The following is a 20,219-nucleotide window of genomic DNA, read 5'->3' on the forward strand; positions in this document are numbered from 1 at the left end:
TGGCGTGCGACAGGCCCTCAAGTGACCTCCAACCCCCGGTGAGGGATGGCACTCAACCCATGAACCTCTACTTGGGGCATGTAATTTGAAACACCAGAGAGATGCCCAAAATTCAAAGTTGAAGGTTGCTTGGCTAGCAGGGGCCGTTACAGAGCGCGAGGGAAGGCCCACTGCGCCTCAGCTGCACTTGACTGATAACATGGCGCATTCGTGCTAGTGGAAAGAACTTGACTGGGTGGGCTGGGCCCGCGGAGCTGGTGGTGCAAGAGATTAAGGACCTGGGGCTGACTCAGGGATTTCTCACTCTGCAGAGGTGCAGGAGGTAGAGTCTTTGGAGTGTGCACTTGGTTGGTGGTGCTTTTGTGGCAGCAGGAGAGACCGAGGACCTTGGGTGTGGACCGCTTCCTCAGGCCTGGACATCGGCAGGTATGTGAATCTGCCTTGATGTGTGCGACAGATGTGCAGAAACCAGGTGTGCAATATTGGTGTTGGGAACTGGCGCGATGAGGGTGTTTGTAGCAGCAGGGAGTAAGGTGGTGGTGGTAACAAGGAGAAGGAATATAGACGATATACCCCTGGGCATCATGAGCTGAGGGACCTCTACCACGCCTGCTGCCCGCAGAGTTTATATTGAAGAGTGAGAGATGTCAAGTTGCCCCATTTCAAGTTTGAATAGTTCCACCAGTCATTTTTTCCCCCATGCCAGCATTTCTTGTTTCTTTTTCTTTTCCTACTACAAGGAGTGCTTATTGGTCCGCCAGGCAGTGTAGTTTCTTCTTTTGAAGGCGAGGAGGAGTTGAAGAAAATACGAGCGTGCTAATGAAAAGTTATTATTCATGTTGCAAGTAACATTTTGTGGCAACTGTGCCAAGAAGGCTGCAGGTTGCCACGGCGCTATCTCAAGACGTGCGTTATTGAGCGTGCAGAGGAAGAGCTCAGAACTCAGTGAAGACAGAGGTCTCTCTCGTGATGTAGCCGCGGGGGTAATTTAAGTAGTGTAATGTGGCCATGTTCTTCACCATGCCTCAGCCTCCAACTTCCCCTTCGATTCTTTCAATCCGATTAGCCTCATTCGCTCCCACACAGCATGCTTTCTGCGTACCTTACTCCAACACTAACATTTTAATGTTTACTTTGAAATCAAACATGGCCGAGTTCATTATTGTTGTCCAGCGAGGACCTCTTAAATTCACAATACAATTATCGTGCACGTCCTATGCCGCCACTGTTTAATTAATATGAGTTTTTAATTTGTAATGTATATTATTCATTCAGACTTTGCATATACTTGGTGGGAAGTCTATGAAAATAGGGTGAAACTCCAAAGCAGGACAGTAGGAAGGCGCGGTATCACCCATGGCTACAGTGGGCTCATGGCCTTGGACCTCAAGAGTTTAGAAACAGACACAGGTCTGACAATGACAGGTCTCGCTCAAGTGATGGTAACCATGAGGCCTGGCACAGTCTTGGTCAAGCGAGCCTTCCGATAGGCCGGGGCGAGCTTTGGTCCAGCGAGGGTCCTGGTGAGACCGGGAGAGTCTCGCTTTAGTCTTACGGTGTCGCGGGGCAGTTATGGCCTCGCTTGAGAGAGGGTCCTATGAGTCTTGCTCATGATGTGAGGGTGCTATGAGCTCATCTGCACCGTCACTGTATGACCTTCGCGAGGCTCTGCAGGCCTCACTGGAACCCTCACTTGATCAAATCTCGCCCGGGTCTTTCGGAACCCTTGCCTGACCAAGACTGCGCCAGGCATTTGGGCGAGAGTTCCTTTGAGGCCTGGCAGAGCCGTGCTGCATTCACAGGGTTGTGAGCCAGATGGAGTGTCTTGCACAAGTGAGGGGGTCTATGAGGTCTGGCTGAGTCTCGTTTGAGTGAGAGTTCTCATGAGGCTTGGCACACTCGCTTCAGGCACATAGTGTTACTTGCCAGGCAGAGTCCAGCTCGAGTGAGGGCCCCCACACGGTCCATCAGAGTTTAGAGTCGAGTGATGGTATGTATGAGGTCCAGGGGCCGGCTTTAGGGCAGTGCGACTGGTGCAGCCGCACTAGGCGCTGAACTGGGGAGGGGGCGCTGACTTCAGGGGGGGGGGGGGGCTGCGCATAGCAATAACTTTAGATTTCAAAACACCGTCTGCAGAGTTCCTTATGCATCCAGCCTTCAGGCAGCAATAAAAATGTCAAGATAACTTGTGATTAATGTTCCTCTTAGAGAGAGAAATCAGAGTTTTGTCTAGTGGCATAAAGTAGCGCAGAGGGTTAATATGCCTGCTGCAAAGAACGCGTACCCTGCAGGTCACAGATCTGTGTTTTATGTGGATAGCTGAGTAGATTACTAGTTTTGTCACAAAGATCCTTGTGTTACCGCAGAACATTAGATACATCCGTAATATAGAGCAATGGCTGTTACAAACTGTCTTCAAAGAACTGCATACAAACTGCACAAAATAGGTTAGGACGATATATTTTTTCCCCCCAGTTTTTCATTATCTATTCCTAATGTTGCTAAAAAGGGTTAGTTTGGGTAGATATCCATTCTTATTAGTAAAGCCAACCTTTACCAGTGCTCTAAAAATAATTAAATGTATGTGAGAGAGGGGCTATGGAGAGATAAGGGGCACTTTTGCTCAGTGGTAGCCAGGGAATCTAAGGAGGAGGTAATGGATGAGGGCGCCAAAACTGCTAGCCTCAACGGGCACCACCAGAGCTAAAGTCGGCCCTGATGTAAATCCAGTACTTGTATAGCACACGAATCACACCCGAAGGGGTATCTCGGCGCTGGGGGCCGTTGGGAAGATGTAGGTAAATTTTATTTACCGACCTCTTAAATACCGAGTCATACCGACTCGGTATTTCAGAGGTCGGAAAATAAAAATACCGAGATGTAGGTAATTGCAGATGTGCAATTACCGAATCGGAAACAGTCGGTAATTTCCGATGTGGTAAATACCGACCAGTTAATGCCCATGCATTCCTATGGGCTTTGAAGCCCATAGGATTGATTGGGCATATACCGGTCGGTATTTACCACATCGGAAAATACCGACTGTCACAAGGGTGCAGGGGGTGTCACTTTGACACCCTCTGGCACCCCCAAAAGAGGCTCGGGTGCCATGTGGCAGGCATACCTGCCCTAAGGGCAGGTCTGCCTGTCATATGGCATAGGTGTGCATGCACACATGTGCATGCACACCAGAAACGGTATTTTACCATCAAGTAGTATTTGATGGTAAAATACCGATTTTGTACTGCTTGTGGGACTCAGAAGAGTCCCACCTACATACCAATTTTCCGGAATCAGTAATGATACCGACTCGGTATTTTACATACTCGGTAAATTTACCTATCGGTAAATTTACCGAGTCTGTAAATTACAGGGACCTACATGTCAAATTGCTTTTACCGGGTGGTAACGGCCGAATTCGGCCGTTACCACCCGGTAAAAGCCTACCTACATCTGGCCCTTGAGCTATGGCCCAGAGTCGCATGGTGCTGGGCAGACCCTGCTGCCGGAGCCAGGGATCGTACCATGATCCCCAACATCCAGCGTCAGCCTCCCTGGCCGCGGCGCCACACCTCTTCCTGATGAGGTCCGATAGAGCCTTGCTTGCGTCATAGACCTTTTCTTGAGTGAGGGATCTGAAAGTGCAGAGAATAATCTGTTTTAGTGAGAGAGTAAGTGGAGATTGACGTAATGTTTGATGCCTGGAGGAGTATCACTTAATGACCAGAGTTTCATAGATATGATAGTGTTTTGATCGTATAAGCAGATCTAAATTAGAAAAGGATGTCCAAAACAACCTAAAATAACCATAGTGATGGGGCAGTTGAATTAGAAGAAGGCATCCAGTGGTGGCGGTCTAACGGACCCTGGCCTATTCTTACTCGAGAGAGGGACATTGAATGTAGCCTGATGGAATACCCTTGTAAATGTGCCTAGATGTGTCTCAATCTGTATATGGGATCTAAAGTGCCTTCTAGACTATCCCATGATCGATTGTAGGGTGTAACTGAGCCTGTAAGAGTATCCATCAATGACACGGAATATTCTTTGATTGAGAACAAAGTTCAGCAGTGTACTTTTGGAGTGAGCACTTCAATGAGATCAGGAAGTGCATTGCTTGACTCAGGTGTTCTATGGTGTCTGGCAGTTGCAGTCGAGCGAGGGCTCCTATTTAGCATGTCAGAGTCTTGCTTGAGTAAAAGGGCGTGACAGGGTAAATAGAATTTTTCTTTAGTGAGGGTCTACAAGTGTGTCTGGAACAATCTGTTTTAGCGAGACAATAAATGGGCCTGCTGGGTGCTCAATTGAGAGGGCCTTTGGCACAGTGGCTTTTGACTTGGTCTTTGAAGCCTGGTGGGCTGCTTGAGTTTGCCAGGTCTAATGGAGTTTTGCTTAAATCAGGAGGCCAAGGTGGCTAGACAGGTCCCAATCAGTTGTGGGCCTCCAAAGCAACCTGAAACACATCCCTTGTGATTGAGGTAGTCTAAGTGGGAGAGGGGGAGGGGCTGGCCAAGTCTTGAGTGTGTGATGGCACCTAATTGATCCCAATAGACTATCCTTTGATTCAGAGGTATCAAGCAGCCCGGAAGGCTTTTCATTTATAGATAGTATTCAAAGGACCTGGCAGAATACCCCTTGAGTGAGGGTTTTATGTACGCCTGAAAAGTATGACTAAATAATAGAGGATATTCTATGGCCAAGTACGGAGCTTTGCAGTGTACGTGGGGAATGAGGGAGTATCGGGGCCTCACAGAATGCCCCTTGGTTAAGTTTGCAGAAGTCGTTTTATTTTGAGGACGGAGCCTGGCAGGATCTTGCTCGAAGGAAGGCTCCTATGAGGCCAAAAAGAATATTCTTTGATTGAGGCGGTCTAAGAGAGCCTTGCAGACGCTTGCTTGTGGAAAGGGTTCTATGAGGAGGTTACCAGACTATCCCTTGACCGAATCGGTATAACGCATCCTGGCAGTCTTGGCCAAGTGAAGGTTCCTCTGGAACCTATCAGAATATCATTTGCTCTAGGGTATCTAACGAAGCATTTTTACGTGGGGTTTCAAGAGGGCCGGTTAGCGTCTTGCTTGAGTGTGCAGGGTCAACGGCACAAGAAGAGCTCTCACTGAAATCTAACAGATCTCACCCATTTTGGAGAATGTGGAGACAGGAGCAGTAAGACAAGATTAGGGTGATATCAGGTGCCATTTCTGGTTGGACTTTTTAAATTCATATATATGTTTATTTTATATCTATTTATAGAGACTAAAGCTGGAGGATGGGTAGAGAAAATATAAACAAAGATCAGGGCTGTGTAGGAGTACATGCATGCTGACCTTAATCTCCAGAGCCTATGGTCAGGGGCTTCCACCCTCAATGGGACTGGTGGCTCTTCACTTGATTGGTTTGGTCAATGGATTAGGACATTGCCAGTGAACATAGCTCAAGACATTTCCCCAGAACAAGCCAGCATGTTGGGCAAACCTCTCTACCACCAAAGACCAATGGTTGGTGCTTGGATTCTGGCTCTATTGTAAAGTTGGCTGTAGACAAGCCATACCGGGGCTATAATCGTCATGTGAAAACTATGCAACTTTGTGAAGGTTTTTAATTTTTGTGAATTTCATGACATTTATAAAAGCATTCACAATAATAGAAAGAGACAACATTAATTGACAGTATGGTTTAGTGTGTTAAAACAAAGACATTTCTTTCAGTGGGGCAGTTTTCATGGCAAAATGTTTTTGAATTGAATTTGAATTTAAAATTAAAATTTGAATTTAAAATTATTTATAGAGCGCTCTTTCACCAGCAGTTTCATGGCGCTAAACAAACAAACCTCAAGGGGTGGGAATGAGAGAGGTAAATGAAATGATAACAGGAGTAACAAGTGATCTAACTAAAAGCTTTGGTAAATAGATAGGTCTTGAGCTTTTTTCGGAATTGGGGATAGAGAGGTATGGACCTAAGCTCTGAAAGCAAGGAATTCCATAGAATTGGTGCGAGGGTGGAAAACTTTGAGCCTCCCCATTTCTTCCTTCGGAAGCGAGGAACTGTCAAGAGGGCTTGCGAAGCTGAGCGTAGTGCCCTAGTGGGAACGTAGGGAACTATCTCTGAAGTAATGAAGGCCGGAGCCGTGCCCAGTCGTACTTGGCAGGTGATGGAGGCAAGCTTAAACTGGACACATTCACGAACAGGAAGCCAATGAAGGGATTTGAGAAGGGGTGTAACATGATGAAACTTAGGGAGTTTGAATACCAGCCGTGCCGCCTGGTTCTGTATCAACTGCAAACGCCTTAAGCTATATGCAGGTAAACCTGCATATAGGGCTTTGCCATAATCCAGGCGGGAGATGACCATTGCCAAGATGATTGTTTTCAGGGCATCAAAAGAAAAAAAACGGGATACCTTACGTATGGTGCGAAGTGACAGAAAGGAAGAGGACACCACAGTGCTAACCTGGGAGTGTAGGGTGAGCTCAGAATTAAGTTTGATGCCTAATGTTTTGACTGAGGTAGAGGGGACGGGGGGGGGCCAAGGGAAGGGGGCCAAAAAAGTGAGGACCAGGGACTGGATGACCAGCTCGGTCTTGTCCGGATTAAGTTTCAAATGATTGTGGTTCATCCAGTCCCGGATAAAAATCATAATAGACTGAAAATTAAGGGTGGAAGCAGGGGAAGGGGAAAGATTGAGCACAAGTTGGAGGTCATCCGCATAATTGTATACGTCGACCTCCATTTGCTGTAGTGCAAAAATCAAAGGGGAGATTTAAAGATTAAACAGAAGGGGTGAAAGGGAGGAACCTTGGGGGACCCCGCACTGAACTTTCTGAAAGTCCGCAGAGAAATCACCCAGGCGGACAGCCTGGGTGCGGTCCCTCAGGAAGGAGGATAACCATACCAGGGCGGTCCCTCCGATCCCCGCCGCCTTGACACGGGAAAGCAGGATGGTGTGGTCAACCGTGTCAAAGGCGGCTGAGAGGTCGAGGAGGATCAAAGCCTGGGTCTGGTTGGTATCCATACCCTCCCTGAGGTTGTCGAGGACCAAAAGTATAACGGACTCAGTAGAGTGTGCGGGGCGGAAACCAGCCTGGCGGGGGGCTAAAATTCCATACTCCTCCACAAAAGTGCTCAAAGATCTGGTGACATGACGTTCGAGCACTTTGGCCAGAAATGGTAGGAGAGAGATGGGGCGATAGTTAGAAGGGACCGAAGGGTCTGCGCCAGGTTTCTTCAGGATGGGGACAATGACTGCTGTCTTCAAGGAGCTGGGAACAACCCCCTGAATAAGAGAGCTATTGAGGAAGTGGAGAGCTGGGTCTGGGCACGAAGTGAAAATATGACGGAGGATGTGTGCAGGGCAGGTGTCAAGTGGGGAGCCAGATTTAACAAGAGGAATTATCGAGAGCAGGGATTCCTTGGTCAGAGGGGGAAGGGCATTGAACTGTCCCTTAGGAAAAGGGCACTGAGGGTCAACAAAAGAAGGGGAAGGAGGGGGAATGTTGGCTTTGATAATGGCAATCTTCTCTATGAAAAAAATATTTAAGGAGTGGCAGAGATCCTGGGAGGGAGTGGGCTTTAAAGATGTCCTGTCGGAGAAAGCCAGATTTTGAACAATCGAGAAGATTTCCCTCGATTGGTTCTCCGCTGCCAGGATCTTAGAAGAGAAATAGGCCGTTTTGGCAGCCAAGATAGCCTTCTTGTATTGGGCCAGATTATTGGTAAACTCAGATCTGAGAGAGGGGCAGTAATTCCTCCTCCAGGCACGCTCGGCTCGGCGTACCGCTAGTTTGGAGGCCTTAAGATCTTCATTAAACCACAGGTTGGCGTCCTTCTCCCGTTTTGAAGTTACCCTCTTCAGCGGGGCAACGGAGTCGCAGTTTGAGGATAGCCAGTGTTCAATGGCAGTGGCCTGGGAGTGGGTGGAAAAACCATGTAGAGTGGGATAGGAAGAGATTAGAGAAGTGGATAGTTTTTACGTCAATGTTCTCTAGCAAAAATATTTTTTTGTAGAAAACCTCTGCCACAAGTGAGCAAGGCAAAGTTGGTGGACTCAGCGAACTTTGTAGACTTTATCCCAATCGAAATTTGGCATCGTTTCCCAATTTGGAAAGCAAAGTTTGAAACCTTGTCCACCGCTATGTATCCATGTTGAACATGTCTGTACGGCTTGTGAATGATAGACAGGAGCTCGCGTGCTGCTCCACACGCGAGACCCTGACAGGGAGCACCGGGAGCCGCCAGTGCAGCCATCAGTTTTACACATGTAACAAAATTAGAACTTCCTCCATGCACGTTCCCCACACCACTGAGATTCAAGCCTATATGGTCAGTCCTCATCTATTTATATTAATAAAGCGAGCTCAGAAAGACTTCGGTGGGCGTGGTTCCCAATACATAGAGGACACTGCATGTCATAGTACTAAATAAATTATATAAAATGATACTGCCATCAACTCATTTTGAGGGGCTAAATAGGGCTGTGCTTGAAATCTATTGTTCCAAGCACAGCCCTTGCTGTGTTACATCGACACTCTGTGGTTGACAATACTATATGTGGACGAGGCATGGAGGTATAGAAATCCATAGGGAGAGCGTGGGAGCCTACCTGCGGCTCCTGGCTGTATGCGATCTTCTTGAACAAAGACTCTTATGCCCTGGAACCTGCTTCCAAAATCCCCCATAGTGGCCCAGTTGGCACAATGTCCTCTCCTGTTCTGCTGTACTTAAAGGGCGAGTGATTTGCAGATTCCAAGAGCCTGCTATACATTGATCTCTCCCTTGTGTGAGACTTACAAGTCAGTGGCACATACGACTGCCTAGGAGTAAAACTGTACTTCACGGCTGAGGCCCACATACAGTGAGTGGTACATGGGCTAGTTGTTCACTCAGGTTTGGCCAACGTTAGAGCATAAGAGTCAGTGCAAGTATTTAAGTCATCCACATGAGATGTATTTTCACACAATGAACCTAAACAGGAATCATTTACATAATGGTTAGGATGTAAAGTGGACCATGGCCAGATTATCCCCTGGGGATTTTCCACGGTGATGGACAAGGGCTTGTGTATCTTTCTTAAATCGTTTACTAACAGTGATTATGTGAGCTGTTGCACAGGACGTCTTCCTAGTGAGGACTTCTGTTGATTGGCAAATCAGGTGAACCATTAGAGGATAAAAGAGATTTGGCCTAGATCATAAAATGGCATTTCCAATGGTGAGTTACACCATCTCCTTCTTGTCAAGCCCTGGTGTGAATAGTTTGCAATGCTAGTACCCCTTAGAATACTGGATGTCTCCCAAGAGTCTCACTTAGAACTCAAGTCTTAAAATGTAGCATGGGCTTCCCTGGCTTTCTTCACTTTCTGCCTTAGTCATACATTGGTTGGGGTCACATGTGGATAAAGTGACCTGGAAACTTTGCTGGCATCATGGAAATCAATTTCCATGCCACGCCTGGCACGCAACGGAAAGGGCATCCCCTGACTCTTATCTCATTTTTCACATGTGCAAGAGTCCCTCAACGTAGAGCTTCAGCGTGATGGAAAAAACATGGTAATTAGTTGCAGTGTCAACTCAATGCCAGAGGAGGCGCAAGAGTAGCCAGCTTTGGAGTAAGAGTGAAGAGGTGGCTAATCTCAGGCACCGAAAACTGAATTGTATTAGGCACGTGGTTCTGTAGAGTAGGAGGTGAGTTTCTTAAACTGTGCACCGAGGTACAATGGGGTAACATTGACATAAGATCCACATGGAAAGGATGACCAGATGGATGATGATTTGCAATATTAAATACCAGCATTTGTATTCACTAACCTCCTTTCATGAACAGGTAACAAGCTCTTGCCCTGCTGAATCTGGAGGAGAATTTCCAGATGGAATTTCCTCCACCATTTCCTCCATTATGGGGATTGCAAGGTTGAGGGAATTTCATTATTGGATTCCCCTACAGTTTGAGCACTGTTATAAGAGAATGGAGGATTTTCTTATACCCCTCAAATCAAAAACAGCCAGACAGTCATTAAAATATTATTTCAGACTCTGTCATTCCGTTTAAATGATTGTGAAGACTCTGCTCAGTTCTAGGATTGTGCCAGATTGTAATTTTGCGTGTATAATTAGGTTGGTTGTGTTATCATCAAATTCTGCAATTTAAATTTGTTCGTCATACAACTGCAAAGTTTTCCCATTATTCAGGGAAAATCCTCCTATCAAAAAAGTTAATATGCAGGTTTTGTATCCCCTGTCGATGGATCACTTATTTTTCTGATAATAAAATGATCAAATATTCAATATTCATGGGTTTTACTTTTTGTTCTGCAACTTAAGAAGAATATTTTCCCACTTTATTTGCACGTTATAACTTTTGTGATATAGTTTATAGACTTTTCAGAAGTGAAGTCCTAGAACAGCCCCACAGCCATTTCCAGTTCGGCGGTGTGCACAATATGCAACTACTACTAGCTGACAAGCTATTTAGCACCCTGACGAGAGAGGTTAACGGCTTGCTGGCATCCCTCCCACAGTGGCTCTTACCCTCTGGAGATGTTCTGTATGAGGCATTCCATGGGGCACACTGGAGCTGGTGTGGTTTGGCACCTTACATTACCACCACACAGGCTTTGCCTTAGTCGCGGCTCAGCAGGAGCCCTCAGGGACCAGGCTGCTGCCCTATAACTGCTCACCTGCACAGAGAGGCCAACAAGATCCTCGACTAATGAGCCTCAATCCAGAGGCCACTTTGTTTGTGACAGACCTTAGGCCTTACACTATTTCAGTGTCCAGAATGATAGAACAGAACCTTGACAGCTTCCCTGAGATCCTCTGGCGCCCAGTATTGGCCCACAAAACTCACACCTCTCCCAAACTTGTTCCTTCCACTCTTTCCCTGGCTATGAAATTAAATATTTTTCTTCTTAAACCAATACAAATGTTGATCATCAGACAAAATATGTTTTCTATTGGATTGCTGGCTGTAATTGATATATTATGGCAATGCGGGAGTGATTGCAATGATTGTGGTTTAACCAGCCTTGGTTTGTGGTACAGACATCAATTACCTTCAGGTCAGAATCACCTTGGCTGCTCTTTCTGTGTCTTCCCTGAAGCTGTCGCAGGTCCTCCTCCTCGTGTGATGGTCCACCCCAGGTGACAGAGCAGAGAGACGCTTCCACAGTGACAGAGGTTGGACGCCCACCCAGCAGCCAGGATGCAGCCCTCAGGCCGGCCGAGCCAGGTGAGCCCGTGAAGGGTCCACCCCGGAGAGTCAAGCCATGGTTCAATGGTTGGGGTGTCCCTCACACAAGCCAAGAACAAGGCTTTGACACTCTTTGCAATCACCGTCTGCACCCAGCAAGAGTGTCTCTGACCCCATCGGAGTCACTGCCCCGTACCGCCTCACAGCACACGAACACCCATCACAATGACTCCCCACAACTTGTAATAGGCTAAGCAGCACCCAAAGCAGTGAATGTAATTACTGCAGGAAATGAGTGCTTGTAGTCACCTGCTTACCTGTCAGTTTCCCATGACATGAGCTTGGCATCTCTGTATGTGCATGTCTGCGCCCTCTGCTGGCGAGTATCTATGCAATTCCATACAGCTCAATGCAGTCTCTATGCAGCTTTATACAGTTCTCTGCAGCTCTATGGAGCTCAATACAGTCTCAATACAGTCTCTATATAGCTCCATGCCGCCCTATACAGCTCAATACAGCTCTATGCAGCTCTATGCAGTCTCTAAACAGCACTATGCAGCTCTATACAGGTCAATGCAGTCTCTATGCAGCTCGATACAGCTCTATGTAGCTCATTACAGCTCAATACAGTCTCTATACAGCTCCTTACAGCTCTATACAGCTGAATACAGTCTCCATACAGCTCTATACAGCTCAATACAGTTTCTATACAGCTTAACCCAGTCTCTATACAGCTCTTTACAGCTCTACACAGCTCAATACAGTCTCTATACAGCTCTATGCAGCTCTATACAGCTCAATATAGTCTCTATACAGTCTCTATTCAACTCTATGCAACTCTATACAGCTCAATGCAGTCTCTATACAGCTCAATACAGCTCAATACAGTATCTATACAGCTTAATACAGTCTCTATACAGCTCTATGCAGCGCTATACTGTTTCTATACAGCTCTGTAAAGCTCTACACAGTTCTATACAGCTCTTTACCGACCAGTCTCAGTTCACCACTGCCTGCCTCTTTCTATTCACAAGTCTCTGTTCACCACTGCCTGCCCTCTTTCTATTCACAAGTCTCTGTTCACCACTGCCTGCCTCTTTCTATTCACAAGTCTCTGTTCAACACTGCCTGCCCTCTTTCTATTGACAAGTCTCTGTTCACTACTGCCTGCCCTCTTTCTATTGACAAGTCTCTATTCGCCACTGCCTGCCTCTTTCTATTCAGAAGTCTCTGTTCACCACTGCCTGCCTCTTTCTATTCACAGGACTCTGTTCACCACTGCCTGCCTCTTTCTATTCACAAGTCTCTGTTCACCACTGCCTGCCTCTTTTTATTCACAAGTCTCTGTTCATCACTGCCTGCCTCTTTTTATTCACAAGTCTCTGTTCACCACTGCTTGCCCTTTCTTCTGTTGGTCAGTCTTTTTTCACCAGTACATACCCTCTTTCTATCAATCACTCTGTAGATCAGTCTCTGTTTTCCGCTGTCTGTCGTCTCTCTTTTGATCAGCATTTATTCACCATTTCCTGCACAGTTTCTACTGAGAAGTCTCTGTTCACCAGTGGTTACCCTTCTCTGTTGACCAGTCTGTGTTTACCAGTGCCCGGCCTCTCTCTATCGATCACTCTGTATATCAGTCTCTGTTTACTACTTGTCCTCTATCCATCGATCTGTTTCTACTCACCACTGCTTGGAATCTCTTTATTTATCAGTCTCTGTTCACTATGGATAGGTCTCTGTTTACCAGTGCATATGTCCTCTCTGTTGATCAGTCTCTGTTCATCTGTACTCTGTTGATCAGTCTCTGTTCACCACTGCCTATCGCCTCTCTATTGATTAGTCTAAGCTCACCAGTGCCTACCTCCTTTCTGTTGATCAGTCTCTGTTCACCAGTGCCTACCTCCCCTCTGTTGATCCATTTCTGTTCATCTGTACCTACCTCCTCTCTGTTGATCCATCGCTGTTCACCAGTGCCTACCTCCTCTCTATTGATCCATTTTTGTTCACCGTGCCTACCTTCTCTCTGTTGATCAGTCTCTGTTCACCTGTGCCTACTGTCTCTCTGTTGATCAGTCTCTGTTCACCAGTGCCTACCTCCTCTCTGTTGATTGGTCTTTGTTCACCAGTGCCTACCTCCCCTCTGTTGATCAGTCTCAGTTCACCAGTGCCTACCTCCCTTCTGTTGATCCGTCTCTGTTGACCAGAGCCTACATCCTCTCTGTTGACCAGTCTCTGTTTACCAGTGCCTACCGCCTCCATGTTGATCAGTCCCTGTTCACCAGTGCCTACTTCCTCTCTGTTGATCAGTCTCTGTTCACCAGTGTCTTCCTCCCCTCTGTAGATCAGTCTCTGTTCACCTGTGCCTACCGTCTCTCTGTTGATCAGTCTCTGTTCACCAGTGCCTACCTCCTCTCTGTTGATTGGTCTTTGTTCACCAGTGCCTACCTCCCCTCTGTTGATCAGTCTCAGTTCACCAGTGCCTACCTCCCTTCTGTTGATCCGTCTCTGTCCACCAGAGCCTACATCCTCTCTGTTGACCAGTCTCTGTTTACCAGTGCCTACCTCCTCCCTGTTAATCAGTCCCTGTTCACCAGTGCCTACCTCCTCTCTGTTGATCAGTCTCTGTTCACCAGTGCCTAACTCCTCCCTGTTGATCAGTCTCTGTTCACCAGTGCCTACCCCCTCTCAGTTGATCAGTCTCTGTTCACCAGTGCCTACCTCCTCTCTGTTGATCAGTCTATGTGCACCAGTGCCTACCTCTCTCTGTAGATCAATCTCTGTTCATCAGTGCTTACCCCCTCTCTATTGATCAGTCTCTGTTCACCAGTGCGTGTCTCCTCTTTGTTGATCAGTCTCTGTTCACCAGTGCTTACCTCCTCTCTATTGAACAGTCTCTGTGCACCAGTGCTTACCTCCTCTCTGTTGATCAGTCTATGTGCACCAGTGCCTACCCCCTCTCTATTGATCAGTCTCTGTTCACCAGTGCCTACCTCCACTCTGTTGATCAGTCTCTGTTCACCAGTGCTTACCTCCTCCCTGTTGATCAGTCTACGTGCACCAGTGCCTACCCCCTCTCTATTGATCAGTCTCTGTTCACCAGTGCCTACCTCCACTCTGTTGATCAGTCTCTGTTCACCAGTGCTTACCTCCTCCCTGTTGATCAGTCTCTGTTCACCAGTGCCTACCTCCACTCTGTTGATCAGTCTCTGTTCACCAGTGCTTACCTCCTCCCTGTTGATCAGTCTATGTGCACCAGTGCCTACCTCCCTCTGTAGATCAATCTCTGTTCATCAGTGCTTACCCCCTCTCTATTGATCAGTCTCTGTTCACCAGTGCCTGTCTCCTCTTTGTTGATCAGTCTCTGTTCACCAGTGCTTACCTCCTCTCTGTTGATCAGTCTCTGTGCACCAGTGCTTACCTCCTCTCTGTTGATCAGTCTATGTGCACCAGTGCCTACCCCCTCTCTATTGACCAGTTTCTGTTCACCAGTGCCTACCTCCACTCTGTTGATCAGTCTCTGTTCACCAGTGCTTACCTCCTCCCTGTTGATCAGTCTATGTGCACCAGTGCCTACCTCCCTCTGTAGATCAATCTCTGTTCATCAGTGCTTACCCCCTCTCTATTGATCAGTCTCTGTTCACCAGTGCCTGTCTCCTCTTTGTTGATCAGTCTCTGTTCACCAGTGCTTACCTCCTCTCTGTTGATCAGTCTCTGTGCACCAGTGCTTACCTCCTCTCTGTTGATCAGTCTATGTGCACCAGTGCCTACTCCCTCTCTATTGATCAGTCTCTGTTCACCAGTGCTTACCTCCTCTCTGTTGATCAGTCTCTGTGCACCAGTGCTTACCTCCTCTCTGTTGATCAGTCTATGTGCACCAGTGCCTACCCCCTCTCTATTGACCAGTTTCTGTTCACCAGTGCCTGTCTCCTGTTTATCGACGAGCCTCTAGTCAGGTCTTCGCTCTAAACGCTACTAACTCGTCTCTGGATCCCTCTTGCTTTGGCAGCTGGACTTCGACGCTGACCTAGAAGGGATGCTGGACGTAGAGGGCTTTGAGGACCCGCCTCGCGAGCAGTCCAGGCGATCACTCGATGAAGAAGCCAGTAAGTAAAGGGATGCGCTTCTCTCCCATAGGGGTCCCTGGGTCGCGACTCCAAAGTTTGTTGCTGCCCTCTAACTTCACATGTATGTAGTGTATGCATGTATGTAAGTACGTATGCTTGTACTGGATTAATAACTTGCTAACCTAGCTGCAAATCAACATAATAAACCTAATGACCAAATAAAGAAAACCTCTTTTCTATGTGTGCCTGATAGAGATCAACACATATATGTGGAGGGAACACCAGGTGGCCAACACCTGCTGGGCGTTTCAGATCCATCTGGGTACCACTGGGGCAGGCTGCTGTACAGCAATGCAAATCATGTCATACATTCATGGAATAACTCACTCATGCATTCATTCCCTAGCACAAGATGACGAGGCCTTCGAGCACTAGGAGACATTGAAGTTATGTTGATGGGAATGAGATGATTGGATGAGACATATTGGACTGTGTCTGATTTGTGCAGTTTCTTGGCAAGAAAAATAATCATGTGACCAGAACATGACTCTCATTAAAGTAAAGCCAGTATAACTCCTCCAACTATATGACAACCTATAACCCTATGGGGTATCCTACCAGAGGTGGAAAGAAGTATGCGGCAGAATGATACGTGTATGTGCTAAAAGAGCTTTAAACGCCTACAATTATTGTGGCGCGCTTCATCCTTTAGTTTACTCTTGAGTACGAACTTACATCCACTGAATGTGGTGAAATGTATTTGCTGCTAACAGGAGTGTCTGAGTCAGCCAGGGACATTGATGTCGTTCTATCTCCTCTATCAATTCTGCTCAACTCCTTCTTTGTAGTTTCGTCAGGTGTGTATTCTGCAGGTCTCTGCTACTCTACCCTCATGTTGCCTATCCAAAGTCCATATTGAGAGTGTGAGTTCCTATCAGCTTTGTTCTAATCCCCAAACCGCATGATTAAAATCAAGAGGGCGACACTAACAAGCCCTTCATGTGTGTCGACATGTTTCGCCATATTTTCTTGCCTATATAGGGTCATACTCATTCTTCAGGATGACAAGGGTTAGTGCTGAAAACATAACTGTGACTAACTTACCAGATAAACATTGTAAACTAATGTACAAAATAATGTCACCCATACTTCTATTGTGAACTTGGCAACAGAACCATGAACGTGCCTCATGGCTCCCAATCAAAGATTTGATAGTGTGTGAGCCTTGTTGAATCTAAGTACTGGGTCCTTCCATCTTTTCATCTGCGTCAGAATTACCGGATTCCCTGGGAATGCATTTGGCATGTTGTTTGCCATTGGCTTTGCGGTTTGTAACTCACATTTGCTTGCTTTATTTTTGCTAGCTCTATTTGTTTTAGGCTGTCCAGCTCGAGTTTGTCCCTTCTCTCCCCAAGTCCTGTTTACTGTCTTCTTCCACCAGTGCTCGATTTCTGTGAATAGGCCTTTAAATCTTGTTCTTATCTTGTCACATTTGCTGTACATTCAAATACAGAGGTCAAATGTCAGGTTCTCTCTTCCAGGGAGCTTGGTGTGTGTTTCATTTGCTGTACATTCAAAGACAGAGGTCAAATGTCAGGTTCTCTCTTCCAGGGAGCTTGGTGTTTGTTGCTCTTTCTTTGACTTCAGAGTGAGAGGATTTATGTGACAGGGAGTGAATGAGTAAGGCTGTATAATGTTGTTTTTTTCTAGCACATAACAAAATTTCAATGTCTGCAAATAAACTGTGCAAATATTTCAGAATTTGAAAATCCCAAATGAAGCACATTTTAGGTAATTCTGAAGTGTGGTGGTAACAAATATTTTAAAACAATCAAAACAAATCAATACACTATGTGATGATATTTCCACACATTAATCGTTTTCGCTCTATATACTTTTATCAGTGAAACTCTGTCAGTGCCAATGTAATGATGATTTCAATTGAAGATGTGTTGCCTGTAATGGAAGTGCACTCCCATACCATGCTTACTCTACAATACCCCACTCCACTCTGCTCTGCACCACCCAATTTAAAGCACACCACTGCACTCTACTCCACTCTGGACTACTCTATTCTATGCCACTGCACTCTACGCCACTTCACTCTATGACTCTCTGCTCTACTCTGCATCACTCTACTCAATGCTAATGAACTCTACGCCATTGTACCCTACACCACTGCACTCTTCGCCACTGCACTCTACACCACTCCAGTCTAGGCCACTCCACTCCACTCTACTCTACACAACTCCACTCCAAGTCCCTCCACTCTACGCCAGTCTGCAACTCTTTACTCTGGGCCACTGCACTCTATGCCAAATACACTCTACGCCAATGCACTCTCCTCTGTACCACTCCACTCTATGCCCCTGCACTCTATGCCAATCCACTGTATGGCACTCTAATCTACTCTGCACCACTGCACTCTACACCACTTTACGTCACTGTGTGTCACTGCACCAGTCCACTCTACTCTGCACCACTCCAGTCTATTCCACTTCACTCTCCTCTGAAACAATCTACTCTATGCCACTGCACTCTACGCCACTCCGTGCCGCTCCACTCTATACCACTGCACTCTACGCCACTGTACCCTACACCAATGACCTCTATGCCTCTGCACTCTCCACCACTCTCTGCCACTGAACTCTACGCCTCTCTACTCTACAATACTGTACTCTATGCCACTGCACTCTACGCCACTTCACTCTATGACTCTCTGCTCTGCTCTACTCTGCATCACTCTACTCAATGCTAATGAACTCTACGCCATTGTACCCTACACCACTGCACTCTTCGCCACTGCACTCTACACCACTCCAGACTAGGCCACTCCACTCTACTCTACACAACTCCACTCCAAGTCCCTCCACTCTACGCCAGTCTGCAACTCTTTACTCTGGGCCACTGCACTCTATGCCAAATACACTCTACGCCAATGCACTCTCCTCTGTACCACTCCACTCTATGCCCCTGCACTCTATGCCAATCCACTGTATGGCACTCTAATCTACTCTGCACCACTGCACTCTACACCACTTTACGTCACTGTGTGTCACTGCACCAGTCCACTCTACTCTGCACCACTCCAGTCTATTCCACTTCACTCTCCTCTGAAACAATCTACTCTATGCCACTGCACTCTACGCCACTCCGTGCCACTCCACTCTATACCACTGCACTCTACGCCACTGTACTCTACACCAATGCACTCTATGCCTCTGTACTCTCCACCACTCTCTGCCACTGAACTCTACGCCTCTCTACTCTACAATACTGTACTCTATGCCACTGCACTCTGCAGCATTCCACTCTACCCCACTGCACTCTACACCACTTTAGTCTGCAACACTCTATGGAAGTGTACTCTACACCAGTCCACTCTACTTTATGCCACTCTACTCTACACCAATGAACTCTATGCCTCTGCACTCTCCACCACTCTCTGCCACTGAACTCTAAGCCTACTGTACTATATGCCACTGCACTCTGCAGCATTCCACTCTACGCCACTGCACTCTACACCACTTTACTCTGCAACACTCTATGCAAGTGTACGCTACACCAGTCCACTCTACACCACTCCATGGTACGCCACGCTACACGACTACACTCTATGCCACTCCAATACGTATCTCACTCTAAGCAACTCCACTCTACAACACTCTTCTCCACTGGTCGCCATTACACTCTACAACAATCCATCCCTCTCTCCTCTACACCACTTTAAGCCAGGCTGACCAGCAACCACGCTGGTGTATAACATGGCTAAAACACATTGGCAAAGCCAATAGCTCTAGCATAGGCGAGACTTATTGGCTTTGTCAATGCTTGTTTCACTTGTACCTGTCACTGGCCCGCTATACACTATGTACTAGAATAATTCTCAAGCTCTGCTTGGCACATATCACAAAGAAACCATAGGTGAAACAAATTGATATTTTTTCACCAAACTCTTATCTGTGATTTTTATTTTTTTTATTTTAGGATGACTTGGAAAATACACAAAGAAACACTAGGGTCCTCAACATCTTATGAAGAATGTCTGTAGCAAGATTAGGGATGGGCAGTAGTGCTATGTCAGTGTAAAAGTATTTTTGGACTGCAAAGATGTTTTTAGTTTCAGGCCTCTTCTGTTGGGCATGGGGCAGTCAGTGGCTAATTGTCAGTTCACATGTGAGTAAGTGTCATTTACTGCTGCTAGTGCCCCAGGGCCTTGGACACTGCTGCATTGCTACTAGGGACATAGGTGCTATTTGAGTCTTCTTGACTCTTTTGGACTAGTGAGACCGAGCAGTGTGTTCTCATTGCAAGAGGCGGTCATGGGGAAGGAACTCAGACAGAGTATGACAAAATGAAATACTACTTCATCGGTTTCAGTGTCCACTCAGAGCTATATTTTAGAATTCATATAGACATATATTTAATCCATTGATAAATAGAACAGTCAATATAATGATCAGCAAGCAACATAGTAACTTGTGGGGATGAGTCACATCTTCTGGAGCTCAGATAGAAACCTACTTTTAGAACATCTGCCTCTAGACATTACTTACACTGCAACACTGAGTCCTAATAAACTGATGATTCTCTCAGCAGAGCCCCAGGGGCACAGGACTCTTAAGTATAAATCTCACCAGTTTGCTTAGGGACAAGAGGAAGATTCCCAATTCTGAAGTTATTCCCGTCACAGGTAATACAAAGATCAGTTTCGAAGCAACTGTGACTGTGTTCATCCACATTTCTGCAAGCTGTCAGACAGTTCTTAAGTATGACACTCAATGGGGAATTCAGTGCTGTAGAGCTTGATGTTTGCAAACAGCCCAAATCCCACCAACAAATCCACCACCTAAAGGAATATGTGGAGCAATTTTCTTTAGGATCGCTAGGAGGGCCTAAGGATTTGAAGTAAGAATAATCCTGTCTTAAATGTTGGGAAGAGATTAGGGCCTGGTTTAGATTTTGGCAGAGGGGA

General features: G+C 46.5%; 1 protein-coding gene across 2 annotated transcripts in view; it reads left to right on the forward strand.

Moving 5' to 3' along the window:
* Positions 1-290: 290 nt before the first annotated feature.
* Positions 291-20,219, forward strand: part of SLC4A1 (solute carrier family 4 member 1 (Diego blood group)) — a 154,890-nt gene continuing 134,961 nt past the window's right edge. For both annotated transcript variants that reach the window (XM_078645185.1, XM_078645186.1), the window contains exons 1-3: positions 291-426; positions 11,092-11,219; positions 15,187-15,283. In XM_078645185.1, the coding sequence (XP_078501311.1) occupies positions 11,193-11,219; positions 15,187-15,283 (124 nt within the window). In that variant the 5' untranslated portion in view covers positions 291-426; positions 11,092-11,192. The remainder of the gene's footprint in view (positions 427-11,091; positions 11,220-15,186; positions 15,284-20,219) is intronic.

Source organism: Lissotriton helveticus, chromosome 5_1 (assembly GCF_964261635.1).
Source record: "Lissotriton helveticus chromosome 5_1, aLisHel1.1, whole genome shotgun sequence".
Lineage (NCBI taxonomy): Eukaryota > Metazoa > Chordata > Amphibia > Caudata > Salamandridae > Lissotriton > Lissotriton helveticus.